Source organism: Strix uralensis, chromosome Z (assembly GCF_047716275.1).
Source record: "Strix uralensis isolate ZFMK-TIS-50842 chromosome Z, bStrUra1, whole genome shotgun sequence".
NCBI classification, from domain to species: domain Eukaryota; kingdom Metazoa; phylum Chordata; class Aves; order Strigiformes; family Strigidae; genus Strix; species Strix uralensis.
In genome coordinates, this window is record NC_134012.1 from 61957123 (window position 1) to 61977306 (window position 20184).

Below are 20184 nucleotides of genomic sequence, written 5' to 3' on the forward strand. Positions count from 1 at the left end.
TTAAAATCATTGACATAAAAAAGGTGACAAGAAGCTGCATATGAATCAACAAATATGAATCAACAGGTAAGGAGGCACTCACACTCTTCCATGTACTTAATGCAAGCTTGCTGCTTTAAGTTAATTTTTATTCTACTGCACAATTTTTTGTTTTTCATAAACCAAAAAAGCACACACATGAAAAAAAAAAGCCAAGGGGAAAAAAAAAAAAAGAAAAAAAGAAGCATTTGCCAAGTTACAGACCACAAACAGGTCACAAATACTTAAAAAACCTGAGAACTCTACCGTTGTCCCTAGTCTCTGCAGCTACACCTTGCAGGCAACACAAGGGTGAAGTGTGTGACAGACTCCCAAAGACTGTTAAGCTTTAGATACCTTGAATCTTAAAGAACTGATAAACTCAGGGCACAGACACTACCGAATCTGTAAAAGACCAGTCAGACACAGTAGTACATGTACCTGGACCACATCCAAGAGGGCACTGACTGTTGTACCTGGGTGTAGGTTACAGGATGATATACATGGATAAACAAACAGGGGACGCTGAGGGGCTTTCTAAACACTCACCTAGAAGCCACTTCTCTCTCTCAATCCTCTATTAGGGAAAAGGGTTATTTACAGAGTGCAATTGTACCTTCTTCAGAGGCAAAGCATCGGGGGCACTAAACACAGAGTGTAGAAGTCATTTCACAGGCACAGCATACATAGGTATGACTTTTAGAAAGCCTCAGCCTGAAACTATTCAGCCTACATCAACTGATGCAAGCCAGGTGCAATGAAGGTTGATACTCATGCCAAGGTTTCAGTCCAAAACAAAATGGTACTGCCCCTTCTCTGTTTATTACTGCTGATAAAATCAGACCTAGGAAATCTTTTGTACACATAAAGCACAGTTTCAGTCACCTTAAATACTTGGAAAAATAGTCTCACACAGTGTGAAGATGAGTGAAAAAAGCATAAAAGCCCAGGACTTTTAGTGGATGCAGGCTCAGTAATGTTTCTGTTGAGGATGCCTGAGCCATATGTGCCACTTCTCAGAACAAATGACAATGCTTTTCAGGCTGCTCTCCCAGGGATAACCAAATCTTCTAGTGCTTAGGGAAAAATCTCTTCAGTGGGACCTTATATGTTTTTGTGATCCCAGAGAGCCTTACTACAATATAGGTGCTGTGTTTTCTTCCGACAGAAAGCATTGCCATGATCATCAGACTACCAAGAGAAAAGGGAACAATGCCACTTCTTCCTTCTCATTAATTTTCCTCATAACACATATTTCTAGACCTTTACAACTACTAATTTGGTCATCTCCCCCTTCAAACATGCCCCAATGGACAAGTAAAACTTATTTCAGCATAGGTGAAATGTTTCATGACTAATGATTCATACAGCTGCAGGTAAAAGCTGCGCAGCTTTCAACCCCTATAATCTGAAAAAAACAAAAGACTTCAGGAATCTAACCCAGTATTCAGTTGCACAGTCTGGAAATGTGTTGAAGAGATGGGTTAGGAGGAACAACAGCAGGAACCACAAGCACAGTCACAGCTTTACCACCACACCCTGGGCCAGCTAGCCTTGGTTTACCACAGTATATTTTAGTACCACATTAGACAGGTAAAAAAACCTGCATAAGCTGTTCCAAACTTTTGTCCTGAGACACTGGCCAACGGAGGAGGAAGACTGTATGGGAGAAAGATGAAATACATGCATTGCTCTTTCATTATGCTTAAAAAATGGCCAACCCTCTCATTTAGCCATCAATGCTGATCTTGAAACATCGAGTTTTCAGAAAAAAACAAACCTAGAAGAGATTACAAAGAAGAGTTAAGATAACTGATAAACAAATTTAAAAGCAGGAAGCTAGTAAAAAGGATAGATTTACCAAAAAAAAAAAAAAAAGCAAACACTGAAATTCATAGCTTCTTTGCATGTAAAAAAATCATGAGATTCTGAAAGGGTGGCACAGAATACCTTAAAAAATGGACTATAACTGCATCCTATATAGTATTGTACTTAACAACTAATTTTGACTGTGGTCAAAATTTGGGAATGAGGTGGGCAGGGGGGGGGCATGCAAATAGAGCTTACTGACTTCTTCTCAGATCTTTGGTTTTTGCAAACTGTCCTGGACATTCCAAAGGTATTCTCCTCAATCTTGGGTAAGCTCAGGAGCTGGGTTTTTTAACGGCACTGGTGTTTTGACTGATTACCTAGACTGAAAGCAATACCAGTATTTGGCTATCCTTGTAGGATATTTGCATTGTTTAGGAAAACAAAGACTTTTTAAAAATTTCTTTATTATAACCCACTCCTTGATTCTAACCAAAACTTGTAAAAAGAGGTAACTGAGGTGACTGGGTAAGAAAAATGATCATTTTTAGTTCTTGAGCTGAACGGTGCAGAACATTCTGGGGCAGTGACAATGGTAAGAAACTACACTCAGAAATATAAATCTTTATATTGCTCCCACTCTCCCCTAAGCAGTGAAATACAAGTATTTCACTGAAGCACTCGACATATTTTGCCACCTTTACTGAACTATTGATGTCAAAAGTTTCCAAACCCATGCTCTCCTGCCAATAGAAGTAGCTAGTCTGATGGAGGAATTACTGAGTGGTGATTTACAACCTGTACTTATACATTTGCTTAGATTAGATACCTATTTAAAATCGCCCCGCCTGATCTCAAAAGAAGGCTACATCTATGGATCACCTCATTCATGGGAGTTCATTTCACTGTTAGGTTTGACGCAGCATGAGACCTGTCTTGACAGGAGACTCAGAAGTTCTGAATAATTCAACACTTTCTTTTAAATCATTCACATGTATTCTTGATAATCTATGGAGAATCTGAACTTTTGATGAATCAGCTCAGGCATGCTACTTTGATTTCAGCACAGTTTATCAGCTCAGGTAAAACTTCTTGTCATAGTGGCTGAACTCTTTTTAGGGCCAATTATGATCAAGAAAGAGAAGCATTTACACCTTTTTTTGGTGCACTGAACAACACTGAGCAAATGAGCCCTGGGAGCCACTTTATTTCTGTGGAAAGGCCTGGGTATTTCAAGAAGGGAGAAACACCCATGCACTCCTTTAGCATTTGTTCAAATAAAGATTCTGCCACATTGCAATGAATGTGTCACTCTGCAAAGCCAGTTCAGGTTCCACACCATTAGAGAGCCTTTCAGAAGGGCTGGGGTATTTGCATGAACAGCATTAAGTCACCAGAAACACCAGCAAGCCAGAGCGTCACAGATTTTGGCTCAGCACTGCTATTGCCACAGGGCAGTAACCCCAGTAGAGTTATCTGGATGCTTTCCCATTCCTCCACACTCAAAACTGGCCTGAATAAAACTTCATGCTCCAGGGAAATGAATTTTGTCCTTGCATTCTGAATGCCTCTGAAGGGCTGTTTTTCCATAATATCCCTAGTACACATCATGATTGTATGAAACCCTGACTTGTTATGTTTTAATGTTCTTACAATGATTACAAACCATCTGACTAATGTTGTCTAGAATTGCGATGAAGAAACTACAATAAAGCAAAAAATCAATGTGGTATGCCTTAGTTGAATAAAAATTGGCTATGTAAAAATGTTGACCATGTAAACAGAAAGGGAAGGATCCTTGCTAAACAAGTCTTACAGTGGTGTCCTCAAATGTCAGTTCTCAAACCACCATTCTTTTCCCTAGTAAACAGAAGAGCAAGCGAGGTCATCACTTACTGGTCTGCAGGTAACAAAAAGAATAACAAATAACAAAAGATAAAAAAATAACAAAGAAATCTCGTCATTAATATACAATCATCAGAACTACTTTAACAAAATTAGCTCTAGTGGTTAGAAGCCTCTATCGAATTTAATCTAGTAGGAAAACATTTGCTTTTAAATTATACATACTCTCTGCAAAGACTTACAAAATGTGCAACACTTTTTACACATCTGAACATTTAAATGAACATATTTAGATATTTACAACATATTTACAACACATTTATAGATAAACAAATATATACACAGACACGTATATGTCTCTACACATACATACGTTTATTATATACACACATGGACACACAGCAAACAGGCATTTATACAAGCTTATTTATGTAATTATGTTGAACAGATGGGATTGTCCTTCTAGCCTTCCAGAGAGCCATGAGCAGAGAAAGATGAAATGTTGCAAACTGTTACAATAACAGGAATGTTAAATAATGAGACACTAAATGAAGAGTTTTTATTTTGAGAATGGAAAGCAAATCAGAAACTACGTACAAAAAATTGGCAAGATTAAATGAAAAACTGCATATAAAAAATTGGAAATATCACATTTAAATACAACACTAATGTCTTGGGTCTGGCTGAGCTGGAGTTAATTTTTCCCACAGCAGCCCTCATAGTGCTGTGCACTAGTGGTAGCTAGAAAGGTAATAACACACTTGTGCTTTAGTTACTGCTGAACAGTGCTCGCACAGCATCATGGCTGTCTCTCCAGCATTCCCCCCTTACCAGTAGGCTGGAGGTGGGCAATATCGTGGGAGGGGACACAGCCAGGACAGATGACCCAAACTGACCAAAGGGATATTCCATACCATATGATGTTTGCTCAGCAATAAAAACTAAGAGAAAGGAGGAGGACAGGGGGCATTCACTATTACGATGTTTGTCTTCCATAAAAACGGCTAAATGTACTGAAGCCCTACTTCCTGGAAAGTGACTGGACATCGTCTGCTGATGGGAAGTAGAGAATAAATCTTTTGTTTTCCTTTGCATCCATGTGGTCTTTGCTTTTTCTTTATTAAATTGTCTTCATCTTGACCCACAAGTTTTTTTCCATCTTATTTTCTCCCCATGCTGTCCTTCTGAGGACAGGAGTGATAGAGTGGCTTGGTGGGCATCTGGCATCCAGCCAAGGTCAACACACCACAACTAATTACATGTTTCATCATTTGACAAATATCTGTTAAGTACAGCCATCAAGAACAAACATTACCTGCCACACTGCACAGACTGCCACTGGTGAGTTTTCTGCTGGCAGTTGTTCTTCTTCCAGAAGAGTGATCATACAGCCGGGAAGCTCAAACTACCTGAACCCTAGGCTCAAACCTAGGATTTGAGTCTGATTCAGCTTTGAAGATCTTTATGACTTTACAGCTTTTGATCTATCTCTTCATATATGAAAGCTTAGGAACTAAATATTTCACCTCCATCTTCAGAACATTAGCTAGATGTGATTAGGCATCATCTCATTATTTCATCTCAACGCAAGCAACTGATCAATCTGTAACAATATAATTCTATTGCGTATGGATTATTTCAAGGCTCTAATAAAACTACATCCAGACATATGAAAATAAAACAAACTACAAGTACAATCTACTCAGCTTTAAATAGGATGCTCAAGATGTAAACTGGTTTTAAAAGGCCACAATGGGAACAGTTTCATGTTCATATATTTTTCACATTAAATCATTCAAGAAGTATATTCTAACATATAGGATGCAATAAGAAGAACACAGAAAAGCTGCCTGCTGGGAAAAGAAATCAATAGAAATTCTGTGCTTTCATCATTCTGCACTTTTAAAGCATCTGCTTTTCTTGCAAGACAAGATTACATTTTCAATATTGGTTGATAGGTAAAAGGGAGATCAAACTTTTAATGAAAGTTTGTTGTATGTTCAAAATATTAATCAAATCATGGCCCAAAACATGCAGAGATTATTCAATTTTTTCATATTTTTTGTGGAAAATACATTATACTATACTATTAGCTCTAAATTCCAGCTCTACTTACCATTTTGGTAAATATTTATAAAACAAATTGTGATTATACAATTCTATCAGAAAATCTACATCAAAATTGTTTCACAGATCAGAATAAGACATAGTTTTGCTGACACTGAAAGCTTATCTCTCATCTGCTCTGGATGAGAACCTGGAGAAAACTTGCAAAATTACTGGACAGATCATTAATTTCCACACCCCTTTCACATTCTCTTCACTTTGCTTCCCCACACCTGGTATTGAGACCTTCCCTCTGTCCTCACTGCTTTGACATTTTGAAGGGCAAGACAACTACCAGACACTTGACAGAGAGAATCTTCTTCAGCTTACCTGTCACTCAGTTTCCTTCTGGACACCTGATACAACACCTTCATACATAGAAAAACAGCCAGCTATAGAGGAAGCCTAGACTTCTTGGTATCCAATGGCACCCTGTCCACTATAGCTCCTGTCTCCTCCTTGGAAACAGTCAATTAGTCATGAAGAATCAGAAAAGTGACCTTTTTCTCCACCTTACAGAGGAGTTAGTTAAAAAAAGCCCAAACATTTAATGTGTGGAAAGACTGGAATATTATACATTTCTTTTTCCTTCCAAATTTTTCTGCTTTTCCAAGAAATTACAACACTGGAAAAGGTTTATGTGAAAGCAATTAACACAAAAGAAGTTAGGTACTATAACAAAAGCAAGTTGCAACTCTTACCAGTAATTTTTGGTAGAAGAGGGTTCATTACATCCGAAGAGTAACATGTGATGGACAGTGTCCATGCTGGCATGAGGCTTAAAGTCAACTGAAAAACCAAACGACAAAACAAATAAGCTATCCTTACTCTCACCATAAGTTACATAAGCAAGACTATTCATTCTGTGCCATTTTTTCTCTGTACTGCTAGAAACAAGGCATGTGTGTCCCCACTCATTTATTTACCTTCTGCATTTCACTTATAAGCTTTCCTTAAATTCCCATTCAACAGCCTGTCTCCCAAGCTAAAACACTGTACCTCACATCAATAAGAAAAAGAAATTCCAAGTTCCCACTCAAAACTGCTGTTTTTCCCCAAAAGTTAAAAATGACACTTAGTAAACATCAGTGTATCCCAAAACACAAAAATTTACAGTCTGATTTCAATCTAGCTTCGAAATTTGCACTTGTGATTTAATAATACTTTTCTACTTCTTTTGTGCTTCTTCATCAAAAATACAAACAATAAGTTACAGTTAAGAGCAACTAACAATCTTCTTCCAGTATTCCACCTGCTTAACTTTTTTGCTCCATATTTCTTGGGACAACAGTTCCAAGAAGGGATTATGATTTATTCTCACTAATATGTCAAACCCTTTGGAATGGAAAACAAGATTTGTTTAAAGTCAACACAATCTCATTGCTCAAATAGTTCTCTGTATTAGAAATTTAGATGAAGATGAATGCTCAGCACTCAAATGTCTGTTCATATCCCATGCCACAAACTAAGCACCGTTTTGGTTTCTCAAATGATCAGTAACCTGGTTAGTATAGGAAAAAGTCAGTATAGGTTAGTATAGGGAAACATCACACTGTAGTAACATTGACCATGAATGTACAATGACGGCATTTCTAGAAATAAAGCAAGATACATTGTGTAATCTCCTCTATTACTACTGAAATGATGTGTCAGATGCAGGGAATGCATTCTTGATATAAGATGGAGAAGGAGCTTGGAGAGTTTTTAACCTTGTCCTACAGCAGAAATTCCAAAGCCAAGTCACTCCTGCCCTTACATATACAGAGACTGAGGAGTCCTCAAGTACCTTTTAGCTCTTGTAAGAGTCTTAACATGGGCCGATGGTGAAGCTGCAAACCACACTATTCTGCTCCCAAATTCTGCAGATTTATCTGCACTCTGAACTCTGAACTAGTTTAACATGAGGCTGAGTCAAGATTCCTGGAGTGAGTGATGATGTGTATTATTATCCCAGCTTCATGAGGGAAAAAAAGATTAATCAGATAGCTTCTAACCCTATTTTTGGAGCTCAGGTCTGTCATGAAAAGTGAGGAAAACCAGCCAAAAGTTAAGGCATGTAAGTCATACTCTAGCTTGAAGACATAAGGCATGCAGTCAGATGGTAAGGAAATGAGCACGCCAGAGCTGAGGGCTTTAGTTTGGGAAGGTGCTCTGAGTACCATGTATGAATTAAAAAACACTAAACATGCCAGCATGATTGAAGTCTAAAGACTAGATAACATCTTTTTTTTCCTACAAGCAAATTCTACTTATTTCATAGTGAAAAAATAATCTGTGTTACAGAAAGAGATTTTGTGGCAGCGTTTTTATCAGTAATAATTAGTAGTGAAATTATGGCTAACTCTTGCATGGGACAGACAATGTGTCATTTTATGTGGACTTCAGGTGGTTTCAGGTGTTTTAAACTGCTATTACCAATTTAAATGAGAAATTAAATTTCTGAAGGAGTTTGTAAGCCATTCACAGATGTGAAATTTAATGAACTCTATTGCTGAACTTGACAACTGTACAAAACATACTGTAAGTAACGCCTAGAAGGACAGCCTTCAATAAAGGTAAAATTAACGGTTAGGCCTCTTGACTGTTAAAGCCACCACCCATCCTGCTAGTTAATACTGTCTCACTGTTTCTTTTTACTCCTCTACCACTCTCACATCTTGTGTATTTATTTATCCTAATGAGTGTGTCAGGAAGTCTTTCATTCCCTCCACAGTGTCCATTACAATGACGGGACCTTTAAGCACTTAAATAAAACTTAATACAAATAGCTTACTAAATATTACTCTTACTAACAGAAAATAATGCACTGCAGTTAACAAAGCAAAATCAGATTTCTGCATGAGCTACTTGCATATACTATTTCAGCTCACATATCTCATCATTGTTTCTGAAGGAAGAGTTGGAAAACCTCTCAGTCTGCCTGCAAGCTTGAGCACTTTGTACAGTCAGTTACTGTTCCCATATAGTTATTTTCTTAGCAGCACACCCAGGCTTATACCCTTCCAGAGGGGTATTTAAAAAAATCCCATGTTGTAAAAGCCATACAAATTAGCATGAGATTCAAGACAAATGCAGTACCTGTCACTACCAGAGGCTTAAGAAATATCAAACAAAAGCCTTATATTCCTTATGAAAGCACAACCTCCACATTTTACAGTAATGAACAGAAGATTACTCAATAGTTAAATATTTATTTTTTATGCATGGAGAAGTGCTACAAAACGATTACTAAAATAACAGTAACAGTTTTGGTATATACACTTAATCTGAATAGTCTTACTTACTTTCCTGACCAAGTACTACTTTGAAGGAATGAAGAGAACATGACATCAGTTTAATCTCAACAGTGTCTAGTTAAGCTATGTATTAAAAAAATTAATTTCTAAGAAGTTAATCTTTGCAAATAACAATTCAATGATATAAAGTTGATATCCTTTTTTAAAAAAAATAAATTGCTGTCTTTTCTATAATGGAATTAACTTTAAAAAAATTTATCAACATATCAGTGTCCACGATTTGGCAGATTAGGGAGACATTAGAGGCCTTTCATACAGTGAAGTCACCATTACTTGGCAATAGGAAAGTTTATATATGTCATAGTAGAGTAACAAACCCACAGCATTTTAGAGTCCAAGTATCGAAAAAAAAGTAACATCTCATTTCTGCAGCACAATCTGAGAGACAAGGACTTACCATGAATCAGTAAGAAAAAGACACATTTATTTACTGGTCACCCATGTGAATGAATGTAAGGAGGTGAAGATGATAGTCAAAATTCTTGGCTGAGTGGCTTGCTGTCAGACTCAATTCTTATGAGTGTCTGTAGAGCACCCTTTAGCTATCACTACAGCTCAGTAGTCAAAAACTGATTTTTATCAATGCCTGCACCATTAAAGACTCCATCTAGTTTCTGGTTTGGCTACTTATTCATAAACATTCATCAATCATGAGGCGGAAGAAGAAAGCTGAAATATGTTTTTAAAATATATTACTGGAATGATATTTTCTTGAAAAAGTTACATATTAATCTTACTCATTAATATCTTTTAGATATTAATCTCACAGCCATTTCATTTCACAGAAGCAAAAGGTATGTTCCTAACACTAACCTAAATTTAAACCAACCCATCCCACAAACAAACACACTCCCCCCACCACAATTTGTTGGCATTTATAGCCGTTTGGGACAGAAAAACAACTGGTTCAAACAGAAATCTCAGCCTTGACAGTCTGACCCTCCACTAAAGAATATCATACAGAAAACTAACAGCATCTGCAAAAATACACAGATGCATCCCTGAAAGAGATCTTTAGGGCAAAACGTGATCTACTCCTCCTTCTAGTTGCTAACATTTCATAAATATGTTTGATCAGTTCCTTCTTTTGATAATGTCTGAGAACTGACTCTGAACGAGTTGGTAAATTCTGGTATAGTATCCTTCCAGCTTTGCAGTATGAAGTTGTCCCTGTGCAAGCACAACTGTCTACTGGCTTTAAATCTTTAGGGGAATAGCAAAGCTGAAGTCTGGATTCAAAGTTCTTAAATACAAATTTAATAAAAAACACTGAAAAAAGTTACAGAAAATACGTTCTACTTACTAACAAATGTAGTACTGTCTGCACACAACGCTAAAAAAGAAGCTCTCTCTCCCAAGGCCCTTATATTTCACCAATATGCAACAAAATTATCCTGCTGTAGGTTCTATACTGTCTTGAGGAGGAAAGAAAAGGGGGTAAAAATAGGAAAACAAAAAAGGAATAAACAAGTGATTCTTGGTCAAAGTGAAGGGACATTTGGCCATGAAAGTGTCCTTTTAAAGCATAAAAGGTAAAAAAAAAAAAAAAAAACACAGAAAAGAGAAGGCATTTACTTGGCAGCACTATGTGCAAATAAATTGAACTGGAGGCAGATGTAGGTTCTAGTCTCAGCTTTACCATCCCACTGTCTCAAAAACCCAGGTTATTGTTTTAATTCTGTGTATTCACACCTCCTCATGTTGAAGCTCTTCAGAACACACACTGTCTTCTCAATACATCACTGAACAACAACCCAGAGTGACAGTTCAAACATTAAGTTTTTAGATGCTTCTATCACAAAGTAAAACAGTAATTAAAGTTAATTATACCATTTATTGGCAGTGCTTAAACCATAAAAACATAGGCACTATCCTTTTAAAAAGAAGTATATAGTTCTCTGTGTGTATCTTCTATGCTTATTTACATAACACAAAATACATGCATGCAAGTAAGTTAATAGTTAGCTTCACAACACTTAACAGTATTAAGTATTTTAGCAAAAACTCCACTAAGCATCTCATTTCTTAGATGATGATACCTACTGTAAAAATCACCTTCCTGAGAAGATTTAATTTGTTATCCAGGTATTTTATAAGATAGGTCAGGTTGCATTCTTTACATTGTCTATAATTGGATGTTTGAGTATACTCTTTCCAATGATTAGGTAACTTCTGTTGATTGTGAAGAGCCCACCTTGACAAATCCTTTCCACTGAAAACACTGTCCAGTGACTTTACTGAAGCAAGACGGAACTGATGACATGCTTACGACTGACCACATGTCTATCCATTCTGTTGAAGGGATTGAGGACAAAAAAAAAGGCAACCAATTTTCTTTTATTTTCAAGGTATACAAATATAAGAGGTTGTAAGCAATATTATCATGGGAAAACTTCATGTTCACAGAACAAGTTAGTTCTTTTAAAATTTTGCTCAAGTTCCTCTTGTTATTCAAAGCCGACAACTAGAATGGTTTCTTTGTCCAGGCCTTATTCTGCTTCGTAATGACATGTACTCAAGCACAGTGATCAGTGGAAAGGTGATCAAATCCTCCAAAAATCTGGTGAAGAACATGAAAACACCTAAACCATAAATGTTTCTCAGACTTCAGGGACAAAAATGGGTTGCCTTGCATGATTCACACTGAGACTTTGCATAAATACCACTTTTAAGCAAATTCTTTTAGTAGGTCGTTTTAAACATATACACTGCTGAAAGGCGTTTATGTGGTTTTAACACACGTAAACACTAAATGACAGAACTAAATGTGCAGCAATCTAATAAAGAATTGGACTATGCAATTTGCAACTCAGTGAAGCACTAAATAAAAATTGCTTAAGCAGCAGGTTAGTAGTATGCCTTTCTATGAATCACTTGAAAGAAGAAGAGTCTATTCCACACACTGCACAGCAAGTATAGTTTGTAAGAGAATGAGAACACACTCCCTTTTATGCTCCTTTTTCTTTCTGGGGTAAAACTCACAGCCAAAATGTGAGGTCAGGTTCTGACTTCTCTATAAAACAGATATACAGAGAAAGCACTGAAGAAAATTTTCTCAATTTTTTTAGTTACTACAATACAACATGAAAATCTAAACACAAGTATTTTATTTCTATTTCCACAAGGAAATCCACATGTACAATAGTCCCATAATACACTACAATAAAAACTATGTAGGATTCCCACCATATTTATTGTAAGTGCAGATATCTTAAAATGCAACAAAAGAGACATTTTAACTTCTCATTGTTTTCTTTTATTTCAGTTTATAGGGTGTTCTGATAGTGAAACTATCTTCAGCCAAACCAACAAGCCTTCTTTCTACCTGAACAACTGTATGTTCACAAGCAAGGCAAAATAGAAGTGAACTGAACTGATGGTGGTGTTTTGCTGATTTATACGATCTCAGCATTTGTACACTACTACAGTATTTCCTTCTGTCTGCCATCTTATTCATGCCATGACATTTTAAAAGGGGAAAAAAAGGAGGGGAGAGGGTTTGGTTGGTTTGGGTTTTTTCCCCCACAGAAGTAGTATCTTAGGGCAGCCAACACTGACTGTAAGTGCAAAGGATGTACAGCCTGTACCAGCACATAAATAGTCAGCTCAATGGAGCAGAATTAAGTATCTGGCCAGAGACAGAAAGCCAATACTTTACAAATGGGACTGTCAGTTACTGACTGCCAGAAGCATCTGCATGCAGCTCCTTAACTACTATTACTCATTAATCTCTCCAGATACAATTTGTTATATTGACTCTATGTAGCGCTCTCTAGTTTGTTTCTGTATTAGCCATGATGAATGCATTTTGGAAAGTCTGATGGTCAAAGATTAAGTCAGTATGAGTGAAACAAAAGAAAATGCTGAGGTTCTTCGAAATGGCTTGCTTACTCACCTACGTAGGCTTCATCATCCACTGGAAGGGGTACTGACATGCAGAGGTAGGTATCGGACTATTAAAAGACAAAAGAACAGAAATTACCTTTAAATTGGGAATATTTAGAAAGAAACGAATAGAAAAAAAGCACCAAAATTCTCTACACTTTCTGAAGACGAAATGGGAATGCTGAACAAGCTCATATATAAAAACTATATACTTATAAGCCTTAGCACTGAATTTATTTGCAGTGGTTAATAACCACTACCTCCTCCCCACCCACTAAAAATTTGAAGGGGTAATAGTACCCTCCCAATGTCCAAATAAACAGCATGAATCAATGAATATGTTACCTAAAGTGAAAAGGATTATTGACCTTATGATTCATTGTGTTCTTGGTATGCACTACTTTCTCAGTATTTATAAACTTATTATAATCTAAGAATCAACAGCACTTGAGTTGGAGAGGGAGGTGTTTATCTCCTCTCTCTGGCGACCAGCAACAGGACACGAGGAAATGGTTTGAAGCTGTGTCAGAAGTTCACGTTGGACATAAGGAAAAGGTTCTTCACTGAGAGAGTGGTCAGTCACTGGAACAGGCTCCCCAGGGAAGTGGTTACCGCACCAAGCCTGTCAGAGTTCAAGGAGCGTCTGGACAATGCTCTTAGTCATATGGTTTAGTTTTAGGTAGTCCTGCAGGGAGCAGGGAGTTGGACTTGATGATCCTTAAGGGTCCCTTCCAACTCGAGATATTCTATGATTCTATAACTTCACAGCTAAATATACTGCTATAGGTAGAAGTCTTTCACCCTATTCCAAGATTTATATAACTGGACCACAAAGTGTAAAAATGCTGTGCCACTGTACCAGCAATCATAGAAATACATTTATTTTTGATTCATGCATCTAATTCTATTATGAAGAATGAAAATATTCTTTCCTGGGCACTCTAACAAATATCACATGTCCTTTAAAACAAAGAACAGAATCAATTAAAAAGAAATCCCACAATTTGATACGTGATTTTCTTGCCTAAGCACTGTAAAGGACTAACATTTTCCTGAAGCAATTGGACAAACAATCTGCACAAGACACAGTGTAAGGGGCACTCTGGGCAGAAAACTTTCAAGAATGCCCTCTTCATGATGCTATAGTTGCCTTTGTTGCCTAAAAGACTTTTGGTTTGAGTTTGAAATGCTCAGCATGTAAGCCTTGGAAGTATTCCTGGATTAAAATATGAGCCAATCAAAATGCAAACACAGCGAACTCAGAGCAATGGCAACAAACAAAATCCAGGGTTTCCATCTACAAGCACCTTGGATAACTATGAAAGAACTTGTAATATAAAGTCCTAGAGAACAGTAAAACCTAAGTTTGGCAATCATATTGAAAGGAAGGCTCTCACTTTGTACATCAAAAAAACCCCAGTCATGAAATCATTGGAACAGCATAAAATTACATTTTTTAAATGCAATGGGAACTATACAAACAAAAAATTAAGTCAGTCTCATCTCTGTCAGCTGAATGAAGAGCAGGTCCTACAAAAGGGCCATCTAGAAAAAACACCACCTGCTTTACTGAGATATTTGGCTAAATATGATGTAGGATATCTAGATTACTATCGTAAGAAATAAATTCATTGCCATGGTTTATTTTCATCTAACAGAGATTATGCTATAAGGTAAGCAATGTGGCTATTATACTGATAGCTACACTAGTAACTATTTTAAACCTTTCTTTTTAACTTTCAAGGCTGTTTAAGAAAGGAAAGATGTCAGCTACTGGAATTTCACTATACTCATGAACTCAAAATCTGACAGGACTTTCACTAAACTGATGAAAATAAAATTCCTGCTACAAAAAACTTCAAATCTTATTTAAATAGGTGTAAACAATTAAATGCAACTGAGAAGGAAGGACAGGTACAATGGTGATAATACGTGATTACACAAAGCAATGATGTACACAGATAAGAAACCATTTTTGGTGTTTTTGCTAGAAGATGGGAAGGATGAACAGAGGTCAGCTGATACAACTGATGTGAATGCCTTTGTGTACTCTAGTTATCTGCATTTACAGAACAAACAGACTAAAGCCTTCTAGAAAGAGAAAAGGAAATATTCCTCCTTTTCTATATAACCTGGGTTCAGAAGTCAATTTTTTTAAAAAAACCCTTCATTTAGAACCTTATACCCAAAGTTTGAAAGTCAATGGCAGCAATGCTTCACATTGTAGTAGAAATAAACAGTAGATTATTTGTCTTTAAACACAATTTGAATTTAGAAACAGTGTGGACTAGAAATTACAACATGTATTTTTTGAAAGTATCATTTACCCAACTAAGAGTTAAATTAGTTAAGAACAGAGCATTCGGATTTATCACAGATGCAATGGCTGAGAATTTGTAATGTGTATTGTAACATCTACAAAGTCTAGATGTGCTAATGCTTTTGGCTGTTTATTTTTTTAATTGAAGACTGTTAAATGGAAATTATAGATCTATTAAAATGGTATTGTGCTACTCATTGTCAGAGGTGTTGCAGAACTCAGTCACACCTCTCCGATTCAGTGTTATAATACATCTACAAGTAGCAACTGTCTCAGTTAAACATCTTTCTTCCATGTTGTCACCTCCCTTCAATGTACTCTACATTGTACAGTTTAGAGACATGCTTAGGTAACCTGATGTGCCTTTAGGATTTTAATCCTAAAAAAGAGCAAAGGGGTTTTTTTAAGAGAAAAAAAACAAAACCAAAATTAATGGTTACTGTTTCTATTGCACTACAATAGTCATCTTCAGATTGTCCTCCAAGGTAATCTGAAGTGACTCCACTTCATTAACGAGAGATCCTGGCCAGCAGTTACATGACAAGCCTACAGATGATCAGTACAGGCAAAGTATTGAATTGTTATAATTCCATACTACTCACAGTGTAGTTTCATATCCCTTACTCCTTCCTACTGTTCCATCCTACTAACTGCATTGTTTCTAAAAAAATTATCTCCTCTTCTTCCCTATCAAAATTTATTTTTCAGAAGCGGAGAAACCAGGAAACAAACCCACAAAATTACCCTAAAAACAACGCATTTAAAAATGCTCTCAATACCTTCTTAAATGTAAAGAAGCATATTTAAAAAAAAAAAAAATTCCACGATTATCTGTGGGTTAAAATTTATTTGACAAATTCATGACACAAAGAACTATCACTGTATTAAATATGATAGTCTGGACTTACAAGCCAGCAACCTCTCATTATTATTGTAAACAGGGAGGGTACATTCTAGTTTTTGCACTACTATTCTCCTGTCTTATTTTTTATGGTCTTTCCATAAATAACTCCTATTAGGTATAGTCAGAGAAGAGATCACCTGGCCAAATGGATAATGCAAGTCAATCAATGTGGTCATTCTGAAGTCTATCATTACTGGCATGAAAACGCACCCTGGCATAGTCACATGGGTTTTCAATTTTATTTCTTACATACAAGCCAGGTTGTATTTAGTTAATAAAATAAAATGAACACAAATGGAAAAACAGCTATTGGATCCAACAAATTGGATTCTGGTCACTTATCTCCAATCATTAGCATTCCAGACTTCAAACACAAGAAGAACAGGAACATCCTGACACTAAAGCATTACAAAAAGGCACATTGCAGAATTCATAATAATTCTGTCCTGTTTTCTCTACCTCACCATCGGTATGTCTGTGAGCATGAGGATGCGCATTTCATGGATCTTCAGAAGAAATTTATTATGTAGACTTGTGTAAGAAACAGTGGGCGGGGAGGGGGGGAGAGACTGCTCCACTATGCACAACCCCATCAATTCAGATGTTTCAAAAAAAAGTGCAAAGACAAGATGAATAGAATTTTCGAGGTGCAACATGCAGCCTTTTGAAAGCATACTGGGGAGAGGGGAAGAGAAAAGCCTCACAATTGACCCTCCCACCTCCTGCACACCCCTCCTCTTTAAAAGAATCTTTGTTGTTACTAAGTGCCATTTCTGACCAATGTATCCCTTCTCATAAATCTCTGATGTGCCAGAGTCCAGATTCATATAAATAACTAAATTTTACTCTTTACAGAATTTCACCTTAAGTAATAGCCAAGTCATTCACACAACTTTCTCCAGAGTCAGAGCAAGTCTTGGGGGATCTTAGGTCAAGATCTCAACTTTGTTATTATAGCAATAGTCAAGAAAGAGGTGCCAGTGATTTATGGGTATTCAAATGACCAGATTTCCTTCTCCTTTTATGTATTTTTCTCTGGTATGATATACCCAACCAAACTGGAGAAGAGAAGAAAAATTTTAACCGAAGAATTCAAACTGAGAAACTAAAGTTATGAAATCAAATACGCAGGTATTATGAGTCACTGCTGACCTACTGTCAGAAGCTCAAGATAAGCAGTTTCAAAAAAAAAAAGACAAGACATACAAAATCCATTAGACAAGAACGCCTCCACACACATTTCCACACTAAGAATATCTCACCAAACAACAACATCTCTTACCACTATTTTGTGCCTCTAGAAATATTTATGGTTTCAAATGTACATTTAAGATCTCAGCCAATGATGTACCAAAATTAATTTACCATTAAAAAGTTTGTTCAGCCTCAAATATAGTAGTAATTAAGAAATCCAAACTATTATTTAAGAACAAAATTACTTGACATACAGTTTTAATTGCACTATCATTTTTAATCATTATTTCTTATTTGATTTGTAGTAAACACAGATATTCACAGCAGCAAAACCACACTACCGGGAGAGTAAACATGTTCACCCTACATTCTTAATAATGCTTTCATAAAATAGCCTCCAATTTGCTTAACAGTATTGGGGTTTGTATCTGAAATTTAGAGTTTTCAAAATGAGCTGATCAAAACCCTTCTTGGAAGATAAAACATACTTCCTGTTTAAATAAAAAGTCCTAACATACTGTTAATTTACTGTGCTGAGGGATAATTTATAATTACATTAAGTATAAAGAATGATTATAGAATTTTTCCCTCAGAACTATAAAAGCCCTTCAGTCTTCCTCTCCACAGCTCTGAGATGACCTCCACCCTTCAGCAACACACCAAAATTACTCTTCACATGACATTTTAGCTGCATTTTTCCCTACTGTGCAACTGGAATAATTATTAAGAAAAAACAGAGTATTTAAGCATAACAGATACTGTTTCCCCTACTTCGGAGAGCTGATACTGACCAAAACACCAACAAATATAAACAATATATATTAACGGAGCTGGAGAACTATTCTACCTCACTGATTTCCAGATTTGTATTGCTTGAATATACACTTCATTTCCCCTGTTCATATGGATCACTCAATCAGTTTCAGGTAAGTGTTCATGTTTGGTACTTGTGCCGAAAGAATGCACAACTCTGGGGCAGATCTGCACAGTTAGCGCACTCCTAAGCCATGCAAGAGGTTGGTTCTCATTGATTCATCCACAGGGCAGCTGCAGCTACAGAATGTAAGGCAACCCTACACCCACCCCAAACCCCCAAAGTCACTACAAGTCTAGTAACTCATTGGAAAAAAATGCAAGTTTTTTTGGCAACCTTTCCCACAGCCTTGACAACACAACATACACATGAACTGAATTTTATGCAACTAACCTATCAATACAAGGACAGACATTAAACTTGGCTCTAGCCATTTGCAAATCATTCCACCAAGAATTAGACCACCTCCACCATTATAAGGTGCTGCCTATGCAGATGATACAAAATCATTTGGGGTTTCATATTTCCTCTGTGAACCAGGTCTATATTTTACAGAGTTTAAGCTGTATGTTAGCTGTATGCCCCTATATTAAAGAGAATTCCATGATTCCTACAGTAATCATTCAAAACAACAATGTGAATACTTATAATCTAGGTACAAATTTATTGGTAGTACCGAAAATTCACCCCTATTTCAGGGAATACATGCAGATGCTTACACTTCTTGCAATCCAGAGAGATTAATTTTCAGTATCTGTTTTCAAGAAAAAATATTGGGGAAGCTAGAGTGTCAAGGACCTTGGAAAATAAAATTAAATACAATTGCCTATAGTGATGCTACCACTGCTAACTCCAGCAGTACTATTTCAGAAGTTCCCTTTCTTTTTCCAGCTTAGAGATATTTCTGACTAAACAATCAATGACTCCAGCCCTTTCAGAACAATTCTTAGTTACATGAACCTTCTGATTGTACAACTATCACAGGTCACACTGGTCATAAATTGTAAATAAAGAACTGGTTAGTTCCATTAGACATCTGTTAGCTAGCTGTGACTCTAGATAAGAAATGTGACTGTCATGTGTGCATACCACCAAGAGAGAAAGAGGTCAGAAGAATTCAGCTTGTGAAGTCTCCTGAAAGTACTAACCTGTGGGCAAACAGTGAATTCAGAATTTGTAACAATCCAGTTGAAAGAAGGTTTTATTTTCACAAAAAATGTATGACAAAGAAGAGAAAGCACAGAACATACTGGTGTTGCTCTAAAAATATTCTTCTGTTCTCTAGAATTTAACTCATTCCCATTTTCTCCATTAATTTCTGCTCCTCTTCCTTGTTTTTTGGTTGTGCGTTTTTTCTTTTTTCACCTTTCCCACACAAATTGTTATGCTTGAGAACTCAGGAAATGCAATTAGGCATTACCAAAATAGTGATACACTTCCAGAAAGTCCTTCATAAAGCATTTTAGCAATTGCACTTGTCCTCTTGCTCTTCTGAATCTTTCATGAATAGAGATAAACTTGCAGATAGACCCTGGAAGCAGAAACTGATATATCACAGAATCCTAGAATACCTCGAGTTAGAAGTGACCCATAAGGATCAGAGTCCAACTCCCAACTTACCATCTCATATAACCATCAGTATAGACAACTTGAAATCACAGCAGATCCATGGTCACTAAATACACCTGCCCACACTAAGGCCAAGAGGTACATGAAGAAGATAGCAAGCTAAAAGGAAGCCACTACATAAGAACTTCCTCTCTAAAGAGGCTTCTTCCCTTTTGTGTTCCTTCTGCCACAAAAATGAACTAACGGCATTAGAATTGCGAAGCTGTTGGTTATCTCCTGTCAACTGCAAGAAAACAAAGATTGTCTTTTCTGTCATTGCTTCTTTTTGAGTATATCAGTGTTCAACTTGTCTAAACAGGAACCAAGTTTCCTGTACAGTTAGTGTGGGACATTGTGTAAGAAGGAAGGGAAATGAGAAGAATGG

At 36.6% G+C, this 20184-nt stretch overlaps 1 protein-coding gene across 7 annotated transcripts in view; it reads right to left on the reverse strand.

The window, feature by feature from the left end:
• Nucleotides 1-20184, reverse strand: part of PAM (peptidylglycine alpha-amidating monooxygenase) — a 147444-nt gene that overhangs the window by 57719 nt on the left and 69541 nt on the right. For all 7 annotated transcript variants that reach the window (XM_074855930.1, XM_074855927.1, XM_074855929.1 and 4 more), the window contains exons 4-5: nt 12970-13027; nt 6480-6567 (exon numbers count right to left, since the gene is read on the reverse strand). In XM_074855930.1, the coding sequence (XP_074712031.1) occupies nt 6480-6567; nt 12970-13027 (146 nt within the window). The remainder of the gene's footprint in view (nt 1-6479; nt 6568-12969; nt 13028-20184) is intronic.